The 16,971-nt window shown below is 49.3% G+C and overlaps 1 protein-coding gene across 1 annotated transcript in view; it reads right to left on the bottom strand.

Annotated features, from left to right (window-relative positions):
• Positions 1 to 15,064, bottom strand: part of smad7 (SMAD family member 7) — an 18,381-nt gene extending 3,317 nt beyond the window's left edge. Inside the window, exons 1-3 of the mRNA XM_084034926.1 lie at positions 13,582 to 15,064; positions 12,560 to 12,613; positions 8,826 to 8,897 (exon numbers count right to left, since the gene is read on the bottom strand). Coding sequence (XP_083891052.1) covers positions 8,826 to 8,897; positions 12,560 to 12,613; positions 13,582 to 14,047 — 592 coding nt within the window. The 5' untranslated portion in view covers positions 14,048 to 15,064. The remainder of the gene's footprint in view (positions 1 to 8,825; positions 8,898 to 12,559; positions 12,614 to 13,581) is intronic.
• Between the last annotated feature and the right edge of the window lie 1,907 nt (positions 15,065 to 16,971).

Below are 16,971 nucleotides of genomic sequence, written 5' to 3'. Positions count from 1 at the left end.
AGCTTGTCCTAACGGCAGATGAGCTTACACCTCATGAGTAATGCTGCTGAAGACGCAACCACACACACACACACACACATATATATATATATATATATATATATATATATATATAAAAACACACACTAATGTGATTGGCCGTGTATCGACACGGCTCATTGCATTGAATTTTAATGTTTAACACGTCGTGCATCTGTGTGCGTTGGCGTGTGACGCGTCAAGCTCCTCATGTTACAGTCCGACACTATTTCAGGTGCTTCTCACGTCGGTGTGTGTGTGTGTGTGTGTGTGTGTGTGTGTGTGTGCCAGACAGTGTCGTAAGAGTGTCTGCACCGAGTCCGTCTGTCCTCAGAGCTGCAGCTCCCGGACACTTACAGAGCTTGTCTGTACATCTGTCTGCACGTCTGTCTGCGTCCTGGACGTCTGCCTATCGGAGCATTAGCCCGTCTCGCTGTCTGCCGCCCCCACCTGCTCGTCTGTCCTGCGGCCTTTCAGCCTGTGCGTCTCGGGCTCCTCCTCGCTGGAGATAAGCGGGGCTAGCTGGCAGCCCGGGGCCATCTGTCACCCCGGCCCCTTTTTTTTTTTGCTCTGCTGCAGTCAGACGTCTGCTGCCAGTCTGTCCCAGTCTGGTTTGTCCCATGGGGCCAACACACATAACCCCCCTCAATCCAAAATAAAAGACTTTCCCTGCTGGCCCGCTATGACGCAAGACGAGAGCTAAAAATCTTGTCGGAATATTGCTGAAAGATAATGGAGCAGATTGGCGTGCGTCGTGTCACCGTGGATGATAAACACGATGACGGGCCCGGTTCAAAGCGATTTCTCCCCCCAATGTAAGCAGCTGGTGAGAGCTAATGTGGATGTTAGCCATTAGCAACACTGTGCAAACAAAAATCAGCGTATTGCTCCCATGATTTCTAGGCATTTAATGGATGATCAGCTTATGGTCTGTGAGGTTGGGGAGGGGGACTGCAAATATCTGTGATTAAATAAACCCTCTATGCAATTCAAAATATTTAAACCACAGCGCAGGAGGGCACATTTGGCAACTATACACACACACTGCAAGCTCCCCTGTGGATTTTAATGGTCCAAGGTCTTAAAGAGTGGACTCAATGCTAGCTGAGACAATTGGACTTGGTTGAGGGGAGGAGGGGCGGCGGAGGGGGGGGGGGGGGGCGACGACAGACTGGGTGCTTCTCGCAGGGCCAGTCTGGAAAGGTTAATCATTACCTCTGTCTGACTCCACACAGACACACACACACACACACACACACACACACCAGGTCGCTGCTATACTTAGAAGTCAACACAGTCACACACCCTCATGCACACACACACACACACACACTTCCAACCTTCAACCCCAGAGCCCTGTACTACGAGGCAGGATTTAAAGGAGTCATCACCTGGTTTTATACGTATCCAGCCCCCCTTGGATCGCTTTGGATCAATTCGTAAAACTTATTAGAAAAAAAAAAAAAAAATTTAATCAAACATTGAGCTTGTTCTGACCCTTTTTCGTACCGCGATTTTATCACGCGAGATTACGCGCGAGGTTTTGACTGGTCCGGATGTGCATTGTATAATATGTAATGAGGCGCGCGTTGATTCGCCGCAGGAAGGACAGAGCCGGGGGGGCTTGCCTGCATGCAGACTCCAAAACATAATGGCGGCGCTTCGGCGATTTCAGGTAGCGGACGGGGCGGGGTTGGGTGGTGAAAGAGGGGTGGGCTTATGCAAGTAGCCGCCACGGTGACGTCACCGAAGGCGCAGAATCAAAATCTCGTGCTTTAGGAATGCACACCCTTGTGTGCTATTCCTGTTCGGAAAAAGAGCAGAAGCGAAAAAACGGCGCCACTTTCAAACTCCAGCCTTTCAGGCAAGTTTCAACTGAGGTCAAACACAGATATGCATGTTTTAACAAGAGAAATTGCGATTTCCAGGTGATGACTCCTTTAAGGTTAGCGAAGGTAACTTCAGATTTGAACTCTGGGTCTTCAGTCCTACAACGGTGGTTCACTTCTTAACAGGCAGATCGCCATGGTAACCTGAAACAGGTTATACACGAGATAATTGATCGACTTGTAAAAAAGGCACCGCCGACCAATCCAAGCTCGACACGCAGATCGCCAGATAGTCTTACACAAATACAAGAAGGTAAAGTCAGAATCCAGACTAAAAGCAGCACTTTGACTGTGTGAATGTGTAAATGTAAAGGCTTATAATATCACTGCCCCATGTAGAGCACCATAGATCTGACTATAGTAAGCTACATGTGTGTATTACATTAAATGTCTTGCTTTTAGATATATCACCGCTTTGAATTCGGATTTTCCATCCGTGCTATTTTCTTTATTTGTCTGTTTCACACCGTCGGGGGTTTCATCTGAAAGAATGAGTCTAAAACTGTCCTACGTGCAACCGTTTCCCCCGTGGAATTTCATCTGAGCAACACATTCATTCAATCGAATACACAAAGGTAATTATATCTAGATGGAGCCGTGATTTTATAAGCCTTTAGTTTACACATTCACACAGCCTGCATTTGGCAGCCAAAACTGTGGTGCTTTTAGTCGGGATTATGTGTTTTTAACTCCCCCGTACTCGTCTAATATTAAAGATTGTAAAAAATGTTTGTGATTGGTAATATGCTGCAAGAACCTCCCCTTTACATGGACGCTTGTTAGGGTTAAGCCCGGGTATGAGTCTCCGGCCCCTGCATCCAACACTATCAACGTGGGTAAATAGTGAGGAGGCTCCTGAGGACCAGTCTCGTATCGATCCCTCAGAGCCCCATATGTGTGTGTGTGTGTGTGTGTTTGTGCCTCGCCTGCCTCAGACATGTAATGACCCTGTCGTCATCAGACACACACACACGGCCGCCATGAAGGCAACAGCTCTAGGGGGAAGGAAAGACTCTTCACGGTGCCTTATTTTCTAAGTCAACACCCTCTCTCCAGCCGGGGAAAGTCTATTCCAAGAGGTCAAGGGTCACGCCGGAGGCATTCCTTTTGTTCTCTCTGCCACGGCGTATATATGTTCAGCCCTGTGTGTGTTTCTGTCATGAGAGCATGTGCATTTCTCTCTCTCTCTCCTCTCTCAGTGTGTTCACGAAAATATTTGGTTGAATTGATTTATCGAGTTGTACGAGTGATAAAGTATAGCGAGAGGCTTCAACAGCGGGTTGTGTTCATCTCACTTACGTCTCATTCAATGACAGACAAGCCCTTCAGAAAGAGAACAGGTCAGCCGCTCTGTGCAGCGGAGACAGAGGAGTGTCCTTGTCTCACAATAATACACCACGGCTTTGTGACTTTGAGCACTCTGGTTGGGTGTTTCATTTAATGTCTTACTGTTGAAAGGTAAAAGAGTCAATCTGCTCCTCAAACGACTGTGATTTGTTACTTGTTATGTTGCTCAGAAGAGCATCATCATTAAATCAGGCCACATTATGTTCAGGTGGACTGCACTGTTTCTCTTGAAAGGCCTACATTACCCACAAGGCAAATCAACCGGCAACAGTGCGGTCGCAAAACTGTGAAGGAGAAATGACATATAGTTCACCCCTCTAAAGGGAGATGGTAGCAGCCAACAGAGGAAGTCCTCGTTAAGGGCGGCAGGTTTCATAAAGGAGATGTGAAGTCCTTTCAGGAAACCGTAAAAAAAAAAAAAAAACAGCCCTGATGGCAGAAAAACCACACAGGGGAGTGGCAGTTTCCCTATCTACAGATCTGACTCCTCACAGAAACACAGATAGAGAGAATGAGTTGCAGACACGCCATCTCTAACATGAACCATCCGGACGCAGCCGGAGAAGATAAGGAGGAGAAATGGCGCATGTTTTTCCTTAAAGCCTCCGTCTAGAGTGTAATTTTCTCAGAGTGGAAGTTTCTGCTGTAATTACATGATCCACATATCTTGATGCCGCTCAGGCACGGTGTTTATCTCAGTTTGAGATCAAATACAGGAACGTTTCATAATTAATTGGACAGCATCTTCCATTTGGATCCACATTATCATCAAACTACAGCACGGTGCTTTTTCTTTTTTTTCCCTGAAAGACATTTTATTCCTCTTGCAACGCCTCCTTCCTCCTCCTGCGGAGTTATTATTCCAACACTTCATCACGCTGACCCTCACACACAGACACGCACAATGATCCCCTGCAGCCCAGCTTTCCCAGGGTGACAGGACAAATAAACACCAGCCAGTCTGACACAAGGTGCCAGCCAGGCCGTAATGATGTCATCAGCTCACTTTTGCAAACTCACAAGTCGGAGGATCACTGACTACGGACAGATGGACAGACAAGCTGAACATTCACCCACATTGTCGTGGCGCTAAGACACCGTGGGAACTAAATAACAGAAAGCCACGATAGCAGAGAGGCAGACGACCAGCAGAGCCGGTTGTGCGTGCAACCAGAGTTTTTGTCGCGTCGCTGCTCTCGGATTAAAACGCGCGTGTCTGCAAATGTGCAAGGCACTGTGGTCTGTGATAGAGACGTGGCTACTGACAGGGCATGAGATTAAGGCGCTCGCACCCCTCCAATCTGAGCAACACAAAAGACAAACTGATCACATCACTGAGCGGCGGGAAGCTGGAGACACACACACACACACACACACACACACACACAGGTTTACAGTAAAGAATCTGCAGTTATTTCCATTTCCGTCTTTATCTTGCTTCTTTCCTTCACACACACACACACGCACACACTCTCTCTCTCTTTCATATCTTCATATATTGAGGCAATGTCAAAATCCACTTCCACAGAGTGACTGCAAACCAAAACAATGTTCATCTTGTTCTGGGCTTCCCTCCAGCTCTGGCCCGGAGCCAAATCTGCAGAGCCCACCATTCAATCAACCGGCTGATGCTAAGGTAGGCTAATGTTTTTCGACTGTAAACGCCGTCTTGATGCTACGCTGAGAACGACGCACGGCACGAAGCATTCTTGATCTGAGAAAGTCTTCAGCTCAAACCCAAACATGCGAGGCACACTTTCCTCTCTTTGCTCTCCCCCTCCCTCCCTCCCTCTCCCTCCCTCTCCATCCTCGGCTGTCTCCGCGTGCTGTTTTTTCGATTTGTGCAGCATAATGACACAGGGTGGGGAACAGAGGACGGCCAAAACCAAAATTAAGTCCCTTGCCAAGAGGCGGCTTGGCTGCCGCGCTAGGAGAGGAAGTGGGGAGTAATGAGAGATCCTGGCCCCGGCGCGGAGCGGCCCGGCTCTGCTCAACTCGCTGGCTGAACACACAGCCTCCAAATTACAGAGAACAGAACAGAGCTGCCGGCCATCTCTCCCTCCACCCAAAGCCGCCATCTTCTCTCCCTCCTTCATTCCTTCCTCTGTTCAAGCAACAAAAAACAAAAAAACTCAACCAAAAGCAGAAACGGTTTTATGGTGTTCGTTTTCCTCTTAAACTGGTTTCCGTGGCGATAATACCAGGCTGCATATATATTTCTATGCTCACTTTACTTCTTGCTTTGTTTTACTCCCTCGTTCGCTCTCGTTGATGCACTCCAGTGTTTGTTTTCCGTCAAGCAGAGGCCTCGGCTGCCTCCCTGTCCGCTCCCCTTTTCCTCAAAGACATGAGGTCATATCCTGCGCAGCCCTTTCCTTTGCCTGCTAACCCAAACAAGGCTGGAATGCCGAGAGAGAGCGAGAGCGGAGGGAGACTGAGGCCGCTCTGTTTCTCACCCGAGCCGTTGATTGCTCGAAGTTAGCTTCTACGATTGTGTCTTCGGTGTAAAATTGCTGGTATGTATTATAAAGCACTCGCAACAAATTAAAAACAACACAAGGCGTTTTCTCCCCACAGCTCGTGCACCAGAAATGGGCCCTTTTCCTCAGGGGCCGTCCGTATGACAGCAGAACTAGTTTGATTTAATGAGCCGAGGTGCCGCGACTAAATTTAATCTCCGTCAGAGCCCCTGATGAAGGTTATACCTCCAGCCGATTCTCTGGGTGACTAATTGACTGACTGAAGGGCTGGCCGACTGTCTGTCGAGCGAGGTGACTGGCTGCTGGTATAAGAATACAACTCGGCCTAAATTTAACCTGCAGTGGGAGGAAGCGCCTGTGTGACAGTCGGCCGTGCGCCAGGGCTCGCACCAGGTCATTCTATCTGCCCGTCTGTGTGTGTGTGTGTGTGTGTGTGTGTGTGTGTGTGCATGTCCCCACAGCCTGACTGGATCCCCTTACACACACACACACACACACTCCGGGTCAGTCCCTGATGGCACCATCAGGCACGCCACAGACACACACACACCCAGACACGAACACACACCGATGCTTCACATCCAATAGGAGGTGGGCACAAACTGACGTCCATAACACGCCTTTAAAGAGGATTAAATGCATGTACACACACTAATGTGCTCATTATCAAACACTATCACTCAGGTTCACACACAGATGACTTTATCTTGGATCAGAATGTTCCAGACTCCATTCAAAATACTGCTTATTCTAATTGAAGCCAAGTTCCTGCACGGCTGCTTGTAATTAGACAACGCTCAACACATTTGTACTCTTTTGTTAAGCGGGAACCAAAACTCATGGTAGCGGCACTAGCGTAGACGGATTTGAAGTGATACCGAGCACCTAAAACGCACACAGAGGTCTGAGACAAGTTGTTCCCAGACCTCTTTGAGGCTGACAAGATGGACATCTGGCTACGTGGGTGCTACCAGAGCTGCACATAAACTATCTAGTCTCTAACAAGTTTAAATATTACTTAACACTCCACAGATTCATAACCAACAACCCAGCACCCTCTTAAACATGACCCCGTCTCCCATTTCCAAATCTCTCTCTTGATCTCCCTGTCTTTCAGGGTCCCGGGTGAACCCAAACCCTCGGAGCTAAGCCCTCGCGCCAGCTCAGACCAAGATCAGCACCCTGACTCCCAGCTCCAGGCCTCCAGCCATCCACCTCCCTGCCCCCTCTCCTACTCCTCTTCCCTCCACTCTTCCCTCCTCTGCGCTCTGTTCCAAGCTGATGACGTGAGCCAGTGAGAGGAGCTTTGGAGCTGGTAGCCTGGCAGGCAGCCTAGTTTGCATTTGCGCTTGTCGCTGTCGCAGCTCACTTAACTCCTTCCACCCTGGACGGTCTTGGTCTTTCAAGATGGATAAACAAGGAGAATGGAGGGAATGAAAAAGGGAAGATGGGAGAGGAGGATGTTATTGCTAATCTCATCAACTCTGTCTGAACTGGGCTTTTTTTTTTTAAGATGAATGAGGATATTTTTCTTGCTCTATCCAAAGCTCCATAGCAGGGTTACAGCTGCTTTACGAACCCACTAACTTTTTCTAAAATGTCTTAATTATTATTCAACAACGCAAAAAAAAAGAGTAAAGGCACAATCCCTGCCGACTTGAAGTCTCTGCAACCCTCCTTCCCTCAAAGCCACCCTCCTCTGCCTTCCTTCTTCCTCTCTGTAAATACGTCTGGAGAAGAACATAAAAAGGGCAGAGTGAGTGAATTAGAAGGTCAGCAGCAGGCCTCTGGGAGAGCCATGTTTCTTTTGTCAGGGCCCCAGAGGGAGGGAGAGAGGGGCGAAGCAGGGAGAGAGGGAGGCAGAATGAGAGGAGGGGAGGAGAGGAGGAATGGAGCAGCCTTTTTTTTTTTTTCTTGGCTTGCCAGGGAAACCAAGAGGGCAGAGAGATTCGGCCATCCTGCCCCAGCCTTTATAACCTCTATTGCTTTTACTGAGGAGGCCCATTCACTGGAGCCGTGGCCACCGCTGCCATGTCACCCTCGCCAGGAAGGAAAACAGGGGAGGAGGGTACGCCTTGATGAGGGAGGGAAGGAGTAAGGGAGGGAGCATGGGGGCGCCTGTTAAGACTCCAGCTCTAGGGTTTCACAGTTTGAACTGGGTCTAAAAATGTGTCTTTAGTTAACGCACACGGGGAGGACTTTGGTGTCCATCTGAAGGTGTGCAGGAGACGAGGGGAAGACGGAGACGAGAGACTGTTTTCTAGTTCCTCTGTTCTTGTAAGCACTGCTCCAATCTCTTCCCCCATCTAAGGACACACGCACACACACACACATGCAGGCAGGCAGTCAAGCTAACCCCCCTACCACCAAACAAAGGAGGGGGGGAATGGGCAGCGAACACCAACTGACATAAAACAGGCTTTAAAGGCCCAGTAATGAGAACCATCTGAGGGAGGAAAGCAGAGAACAGCACAGAGCAATCTCTCTCCCTCTCTCTCTCATTCTGTAGCCTGCGGACAGGGCGCCGGGTAAGGAAGGCAACGCTGCCAAAGGGGATTATGGGAGAAAAGCTGAGGAAGCCCGAAACACGTCCTGCATGAGAGATGGAAGAAAGAAAGGCGCCTGTGTCTCGCTCTTATCCACACACAGAGCCCGGCGGAGAGCTAACCGTCCACAAAGACATCCCCTGTACGCACAAACACACCCAAACAAACACTCACATGTCAGTCAAAGCCTCTTTTCCCTGCTATTTCCCCTTCCACAATACCGCACGCACGGAGCATTTTCTTCACCAAACAACGGTTCGGCGTGTTTGTCTTCCATTAAAACATAACACGGAAGGGGAGAAGAGGAAGAGGAGGAGAGAGGAGCGTTGTTCAAAGAGCCAGGAGGGAGGAATTTATGTGGATGTGGGAGAAATACACCACCCTCCTTCTTTATTATTACAGAGGGGAAGCAGGGCCCCCCACAATCACTGCCTCATCATCACAAGTGTGGAGGGCGAGATGAGAGTGTGTGTGTGTGTGTGTGTGTTGAGAGGAATGCACAGGAGAAGGAAAAGAAAACAGATGAGAGGGATATTTGTATTTACCTGAAAGCCCCACAGGGGCCGAGTATGTCGTTCCCCCAGTGTCACTGGATGAAGGTCCAGAGTCTGGAGAATCTAAAGGAGAGACAGAAAGAGATGTTTAGCATGTGTGTGTGTGTGTGTGTGTGTGTGTGTGCGTGTGTGTGTGTGTGCACGCGAGGGGAGAAGGCAAAGCAGCAGCTGTGAGACCGTCAATCACTCCAGTGAAATCAATGCCTAATGAAGACGCTGACGACGAAGCTCACGCTCTCTCACACACACACACACACACACACACACACACACACACACACACACACACACACACACACACACACACACACACACACACACACACACACACACACACACACACACACACACACACACACACACACACACAGGGAGGACTTAAAGAGGAGTTTCTTACACCCCTGATAATCCCCCATAATCCACTGCTTCAGGAGGAACGTTAGCCCCGCATCTCTGCATAGGCGAGCTGCTGATCTGGAAGGAGCCGTGTTCTCTCTGCTAATGACTGAGGCGAGGGTTCGGGCCGGAGACTTCCTGATCCCTGCTCGACAGTCAAGTGGGTTCTGGGTTTCCGTGATTTTAATAGAGATCCCAAACCGCTCTGATCTCTTAATGATATTCCCGCTCCTGCTCTCCTCTCCAAGGACAGACAAATACAAGCCTCAACACCAACGCCGAAGGTTTCTACATGGAGTTCTATCGGAGGACGTGGCTGCCTCGGCAGACGGAGCTTAGAAAGGCCTTGAAGGCTGCTCTCCGTAAATGTACGTCGCCTAGCAGGCAGGCAACAATATGTAAATTACTAATTCTCTCTCCCTCTACCCTCTCTTTGCATCTCAATGCTTAACTCCCCACTAACACTTGTAATGTAGACTAGTTTCAACATGACACCTGAATGGAGCTTCGGCAGCAACAAAAAAAAAGCCCCGCTGTGTGTGTTGAACGGAGCAGCACGCCGCTGGGAGCAGGCGAGCCCCGCAAAAGAGCCGCCGCCGCCGGTAGCTTTGATATTCACTAATGATACATTCCTCTTGCTGCACGTCAACGCTGCACTACACCTTCTATCCGTTGAACCACAGTGTGTTGCAGTGATTGCCATTGGTGTGTTGCTTAAAAGAGATTAACGCAAAAAATGACCATTTACTTGACATTGGTCTCATCTGAGGTTCTTATTGGTGGAGGCAAAGTGAAGAAACACAGCGATTGGAGGAGGAAGAGGACGGCATCGCTGCCGAACGCTTCCACTCTCCAGCTAATAGATTGTCTCCCTGCTGTCTGACCGAGCTCGAGTAGCTAAGAAGTAATAAAGAAACAGTGACCAGAGTGGTTTCGGTGCGAGCTCTCCCTCCCCGCCGCCCTTCCCGTCCAGACGAGGCCCGTGCCGCTTGTGGCCACAGTAACGAGATGCACGGGCATAGCCCAGGCCTGCCTCGCTTTCATTGGCTGCCAGCAGCCTTTGCCCCGGTCTCCCGGGCAACAGTTCACAGCTGACCACAGGGCCTGATGGGGCATCAGAGAGAAAGAGCTAAACAGTGTGTGATTTATATTCCCCAGAGCTGAAACAAGGTAGCATTTCTACGTCTCGGCTGCTTTCATACTGACCGCCGACGCCGGAGCGGACGGGCGCCCTGACACACATAAGCCCACTTCCTGCTCAATCGAATCATAAAAACCACCATCGTAAAATACAGCGCTCTTCCGCTTCGTGCAGATTTTTATTCTATTTTTTTTTTATTTTTTTTACATCTCATTGCCTTCCAAAAGTTATCCATGCAGATTTTCCGAGCGTCACGATGATTTAACACAGCTTAATATAAGGCAAATACAGAGAGGACTATGGGACATTGTAGTGTAATAGCCTGCATTAATGAGAAGGAATTGATGACTGACAGCTCCCCCACCACCACCTCTTTCTGCATGATAAGCTCCTCTGTCCCTCTGTGTGTGTGTGTGTGTGTGTGTGTGTGTGTGTGTGTGTGTGTGTGTGTGTGTGTGTGTGTGTGTGTGCGCGTGCCCTCCAGTCTGCTCCATTGTCCTATTAATATATGTTGTCTTTCACCCCCCCCTTCTCCAGTACAGACAGACAAACACTCCTTTGATTAACCACAACTGCAGCTGCACTGACTCAATGAGGAAACAGCATGACAGGTGACACGCAGTCTGCTGCACTTTTTCACTCAATAACCGACAAAAAATATGACTCTAAAGGAAGGGATAGTCAAGTCAGTCAAGTTATTTTATGGCGCAGCATAAAACCTCTACTTGGGAGCGACCTGATGATATTTCCCTCGCCTTGTTCTGTTCCCGCTGGTGATATTTAATTCCTGCAACCAAGGCAAACCAATTTGAGTTTTTTTGCAGTGTGCTCCAAGAGGGGAAACAGGGTGGTAACATGGGTTGTATAATCATTTCCTGTCTGCATCCAGCGTGCATTTCCTATTTACCTTCTTGTTTCCTTTCATCACTGGAGTGTTTCCAACTGAACTCGTACAAAAGACGCTACGCCGGCTCTACCCGGCTTATGGAGAGGATTGCACTGTTGATCATTTGGGGTTTTTGGAAATGCTTTTCAGGTAAAACAATATCCCGAAAGCGTTGTAAATGAAGACAGTGAGGCAGGCGGAGGAGGGGGAGAAGCAGGAGGAGGGGTTGAAGAACCACAGCTGCAGCTGCAATGACTTCCTATTGTTTCCACTCACTGAAAGCCACTTTCTCCTTCTCCTGACTAACTGGCTCACCGGTTATTGTTCATCTATGAGCTACTCCGGCGCTGACAGGCTGCCAGACGGAGGTGAATGAGCAAAGAGGCAAGAATATTAAAAAACGTGATATATCTTTGTCCCCGTCTCCGTGACACACGAAGAGCCTCGTCTCCTCCTCTTCCTCCCCGGTCTCACACTATTCAGCTTATAGCCTGAAATCTAACACACTTCAAAAAGCCGACTTAGCGCGCGATGACGCAACACCGATGCTGCTCTCCGGCACCAGGGGGAACAGGATGACAACCACAGCAGCATGTGGAGTCTGGCACAGGTGGATGGGGAAAACAGTTAAGACCAAAGCTTGTTTTTGGGGGGCAGAGAGGGGGACGGTTGGAAGATGGGTGACACATGCACAGACTCTCTCAAACCAAATGCATCCAACAGAGACGTGGGACGGTGACACACAAGTCCTCGAGCTTTAATTTGATGATTAATTCAGCTGATAAAGACGGGCCGACTCCGGAGACGCCACTGTCTGTGCTGCGACTCACAATAGCTAGATGGACACACAAACAACCCTCCCTCTCATCATAACACACAAACACACACACACACACACACACACACACACACACACACACACACACACACACACACACACACACACACAGTGCCCCTAGTGACATGCCAGTCAGTCTATAGCTGGTATCTCAACTTTGTGCTGCTTTGCTCTGGCTGCCAGCCATGCTACTGCTCAGCCAGCCAGGCGTGCCACTCCACTGCTATCATAAATCACAACATAACATGGAGCTGTTTCCTGCACACACACACACACACACACACACACACACACACACACACACACACACACTGCAGGGGGAAGTGTGTAAGAGTGCATGCATATGTAATGTCACACAACACATAAACATTCATGAATACGCGATGGCTCGTGAGATGTGTATGTTTTGCAGGAAATAAAACAAGAAATGAAAATGCCTTTATGTATGTGTACGTGGAGCTCACCTGGTGGTTTAAGATAGTCCATGGGATAGCGCGAATATGGAGGAGGAGGAGACTCTGCATGGAGTGGAGAGAGAAAAAGAAGCAGAGCATGAGAAGGAGAAGAGAAGGGAAAACAAGGGGGAGATCTTAACTTTGTGATAAGAGTTGTCATTCTTCTGGGAAAAGGGTTTTGTGTCTCTCAGCTGAGCCTGGACAGGCAGGCAGGCAGCAGCGAGGCCGGCCGCTCGGCTATTGCCTTTCATTGGCAGGCAGATAAACAGGGGGCCGCCTGGCGCCAGGAGGGCCACTATCAGCGTCTAGGACAAACTGAGATACGGGCCTCTTTTGGCCCGGGACGCCAAGCAAGCAAGCGCGCACCCACACGCGCGCGCACACACACACAAACACACACACACACACAGGGCCTGGAAACTTCACCGTGGAAAGACTGTAAAGCCCGGGATGAGTCGCTTTGCACTTTGGAAATGCCAATTGTGAAATGTTGAAATACCAGATGAGCTGTTTGCTTAAAAACCGGAGCTTTTGATGAAGATGAAAAATGAACCTAAATTTAACGTGGAATAAAAGACTCTCGCGCGCCACAAAATAAAAAAGCTGTACGTTAAATATGGGATGCAGCCTGATATGAGAAATTAACACATTTAGCATTAATACACATAATGAAGAAAATGGATGGAAAAGAGATCGGGCTCATTAGTGGTGGGACCACGTCACTGTAAGATGCCACTTCCAAATACGAGCTACACGTACGGCACTATGGTGCTACTGTAAGATGACTTGGCACGTCGGTCAAGTTTGATCCTATTGGAAAACTCGAGGCAACTGTGCCAAGAAGAGGTGATGTCATTTAAATTAGGCTAATTATGCCTGGAAGAGTCTGGTAATTATTTGACACAATGACACGTTGGCTCAATCCCTGCACGACATTACAACACCATCAGGGGAAGAAACCACACTTTTGGTTGTGAGAATGAGATTATTGCTATTATTTAAATGATTATTAGTATAATAATCCAGCTCACCGAGTTCACAAAGTCTGCTCATGTGGTGCGGGTTGCAGCAAACGAGCTCTGGGTTGATTTTCCCGTAGGATTCACAGCAAGACAGCCTCTTCAGCTCCGAGGAATGCCTGAGGTCCGGCCACCTGAACACTTTGTAGAGCAGCATGGGGAGAGAGTAAGACTGTTGACCCACTTTGGCGTCCACTTTGCTGGGCAGGAGCAAGCAGGGGCTTCGGGCACCCCCCTTGGACTCCACCGCCTGCAAAAGCACCTCTAATTGTTTCTCTTTGATCTTTTTCAGTATCGAGTGGGTCAACGCCTTCAGTTCAGCCTCCGACCCGGCGTTGGACTTGGCCACCTTTGTCGCTTTGCCCATGCAGCAGCCCCCGGATCCATGCGTCCCTCTATCCGCCTCCCCGTCACCCTCCGCGGGCGCACGGCTCCTCCAGAGTCGCCGGACGAGCCCCGATCGTTTGGTCCTAAACATGCGGGACGAAAAGAGGGTTCCCCGGCTAAAAAACGAGCATGGTGTCCGCAAATCATGAAGATTCCGGGATCCGAGTCCAGGCAATGACAAGCAGCCTGAGAAAATACGGTGGAAAAACCGGGAGCCGGACGAGCAGAGGAAATCTGTAGCATACGCCAGTCTCTGTCGCCTTCTCCTGCAGACCTGATCACCGAAAAGCAGTCGGGGTTCCCGGGACAGTCAGCTTTTCCTGGGGGGATAAACAACCATCGCGTCCAGGTTTGAGACGAGCCGATAAAAACCGAATCTAGCAGCTCCGGCGCAGCAGCATGTAGCCTGGATGGGTTACTTATTCACTTGGCGAGCTAGCCCCCTTATTTAAAAAAACACCCTCAGTTCCGATTTGCAGCCTAAAACAATGTCAAAACATCTTTCTGCCAGTGCGCATCGTCTGTGGTGGAAACGAAGACGAACCGGGGCCTAATTCAGCCGAAAACGCGATCACTGTGATCCCATGAAAACCGGAGCTCGCCGCCGTGTCTTCAAGAGCATTAATCCACAAAATCCTTGATCCGACTGCACAGAGCAGGGCTCTCCAGCAGGCTCGCGGAGGCTCTTTTTTTTTAAATTATCCGTTATCGTCTAAAATGTGCCACTCGTCTGCAGAGGATGTGGTCTGCTGGCAAGACCGAGCCTCGTCCAAAAGAGCCAGGGAGCAAAAAATCCGGGACCGGTTCTCTCACCCGAGTCGCGTTTGAAAAGCCTGGGAGAAAGCGAGAAAGACCCCTCGGGTTACGTCCACGCACCGTAACCTCGTAACCTATTTCGGTGTCGCCGAATCCTTTTTTTGTTTCAGATTAAATAATCCAGCCTTCGTATCGCGCACGAAGTTTCCGCGTCTGAGCGTGGAGGAAAAAGCGAGCCGACGAGTGATCTCGAGGGGGGTGGAAGGCTCTCTGTCTGTAAATGAGGCGGATGGCTCGGGTGCCCTTGCTCCGTCTCCAGTCTCCAGTGCGCATTGACGCGCCCGGTCACGTGTGTGTCTAGACACCCTGTCGCTTAAAAGAAATGTGATTGTGTTGCGCAAACAACAGATCAAGTAGAGCCCACAGCGCGCGCGCGCGCGCGCACACACACACACACGAACACGCACACCCGCGCGCGTACACAAAGGAATAGGAAAGTTAAAACATTTTCCCAGAAAAAAAAGTTGACAAAGTGTAACGTTGATAAATACGAGGACGATGTTGGGAAAGTAAAACAGTTGGGCCAAACTCTCAATTCATGTCATTTTCTGTTGAAACTCCCGAATATTAAATCTCTTCAGTGTTAAATGGAGGAAGATGAAGCCCCTGTAATGTATTAAAGCTTTATTCAACCAAAGATTATTTTATTTTAAAGATGTGTCGTTTTTGCACATTTTTGTGACATTAATGTCTGATGTGTGTTTTATAGAATTCTTAATGCAGATGAAATCAATATTATTTAAACATGGACGACAACAGTGTAATCTCATAATATAACATTTTTATTTCCCCTGGTTTCATTTCGTGGGGTATTTCCCCCTGATTAAGGCTTCTCAGGCTACGCTACACCTTTAATAGCTGAAGCTTTTCAGGTTGTAGTCGGACCTTGTTCAGGGTTGGTTTGAAGAACTCTAGTTTGGGAGGGTTTCTACTACAAGCCAAAGGGCCTGGGGGGGGGGGGGGGGGGGGAGAGAGAGAGAGAGAGAGAGAGAGAGAGAGAGAGAGAGAGAGAGAGAGAGAGAGAGAGAGAGAGAGAGAGAGAGAGAGCCTGCGAGTCTCTACTTGGGGCAGAAAGACATAAAGTCAATATGTCCGAAACCCAGCAGAGAGCTCGCTGCTGCCGCCCTCTGGACGCTTGTCTCGGATGGGACAACCCCGCGTCCTTCTCAGTTTGTTAGTCTGAATAATCAGCACAACAGCTTCCACCCTTCTCTATGTATCCAGCCTAACGGCCCATCGGCTGAGGGTCCATTCCCCTCCCTGACTGGAGGTCTGGAACCGGATCTGCCCACTTCATTTAATGTATCTGCTCAATCCGTTTTTTAAAATTATTATTATTATGATAGGCGCGGTGGGTTGAATTGATCAATTGACGGCGTCACCTAATATGTGTGAGAGACAAAGACACGGGCTGCTCTGGGAAACAGCGTTACAGTTGACTTCGTTATTATTATAGGCTATATTTATAACTATAATAACGGTTTGACAGATAGCAGCATATTAGAAACGGTGAGAAAGAATGTAATGTTAAAGAACAGAGGAGACCCGCACCGTGGCCCCGGCACAGACCCCTCCAGCGGCGCACCGAGAGCATCAGCATGGATGCCTGTTTCTCTGATGTGTGTGCGCGTGTCTCCTTCCTAACCTAATTGCGTTTCCTAGACAGACAGTAGTCCAGTGGAGGAGGTGCAGGCAGCAGTATGTTAATGTGTCAGTGAGCCAGTGTCGCTGCAGGGCAGGAGGGGGGAGGGGGGGTGCTGATAATGATGAGATGTGCGGGGTCGTTGTGTGTGTGTGCGTGTGTGTGTGCGCGTGTGCGTGGGTGGGTGCGTGCGTGCGTGTCCCACTGGCGCCGCGCAAGAGCGCAAACGGTTCAGAGGACTGCGCCGCTTTTTAAGGTAGTCTGGAAGCAATCAGTCAGGGGAAAAGGTCTGTCAGAGGGATTGTGGAAGTGGCTGCAGACGCTCATTGTCCCCTCCCCCCCACATCTCTCTCTCTCTCTCCCTCTCTCTACATCTGCCTGCCCTTCCCTTTGTGCGTGCGTGCGTGTGTGACTATTGTCCAGACTCCAGGAAGTAGCCAAATTTATCTAACCGTTTTCCATTTCAGTCTGGCTGGAAGAGTCTGTCTGCGTCTCTGGCCTGAATGAAAGGTGCAGGGACAGAGTTTTATTTTACTTTTTTTTTTATTTTTGCTTCA

The sequence above is a fragment of the Eutrigla gurnardus genome (genome assembly GCF_963514095.1).
Source record: "Eutrigla gurnardus genome assembly, chromosome: 19".
NCBI lineage: Eukaryota > Metazoa > Chordata > Actinopteri > Perciformes > Triglidae > Eutrigla > Eutrigla gurnardus.
The sequence above is the reverse complement of the archived record's forward strand: the minus strand, read 5'-3'. Positions and strand labels throughout refer to the sequence as shown.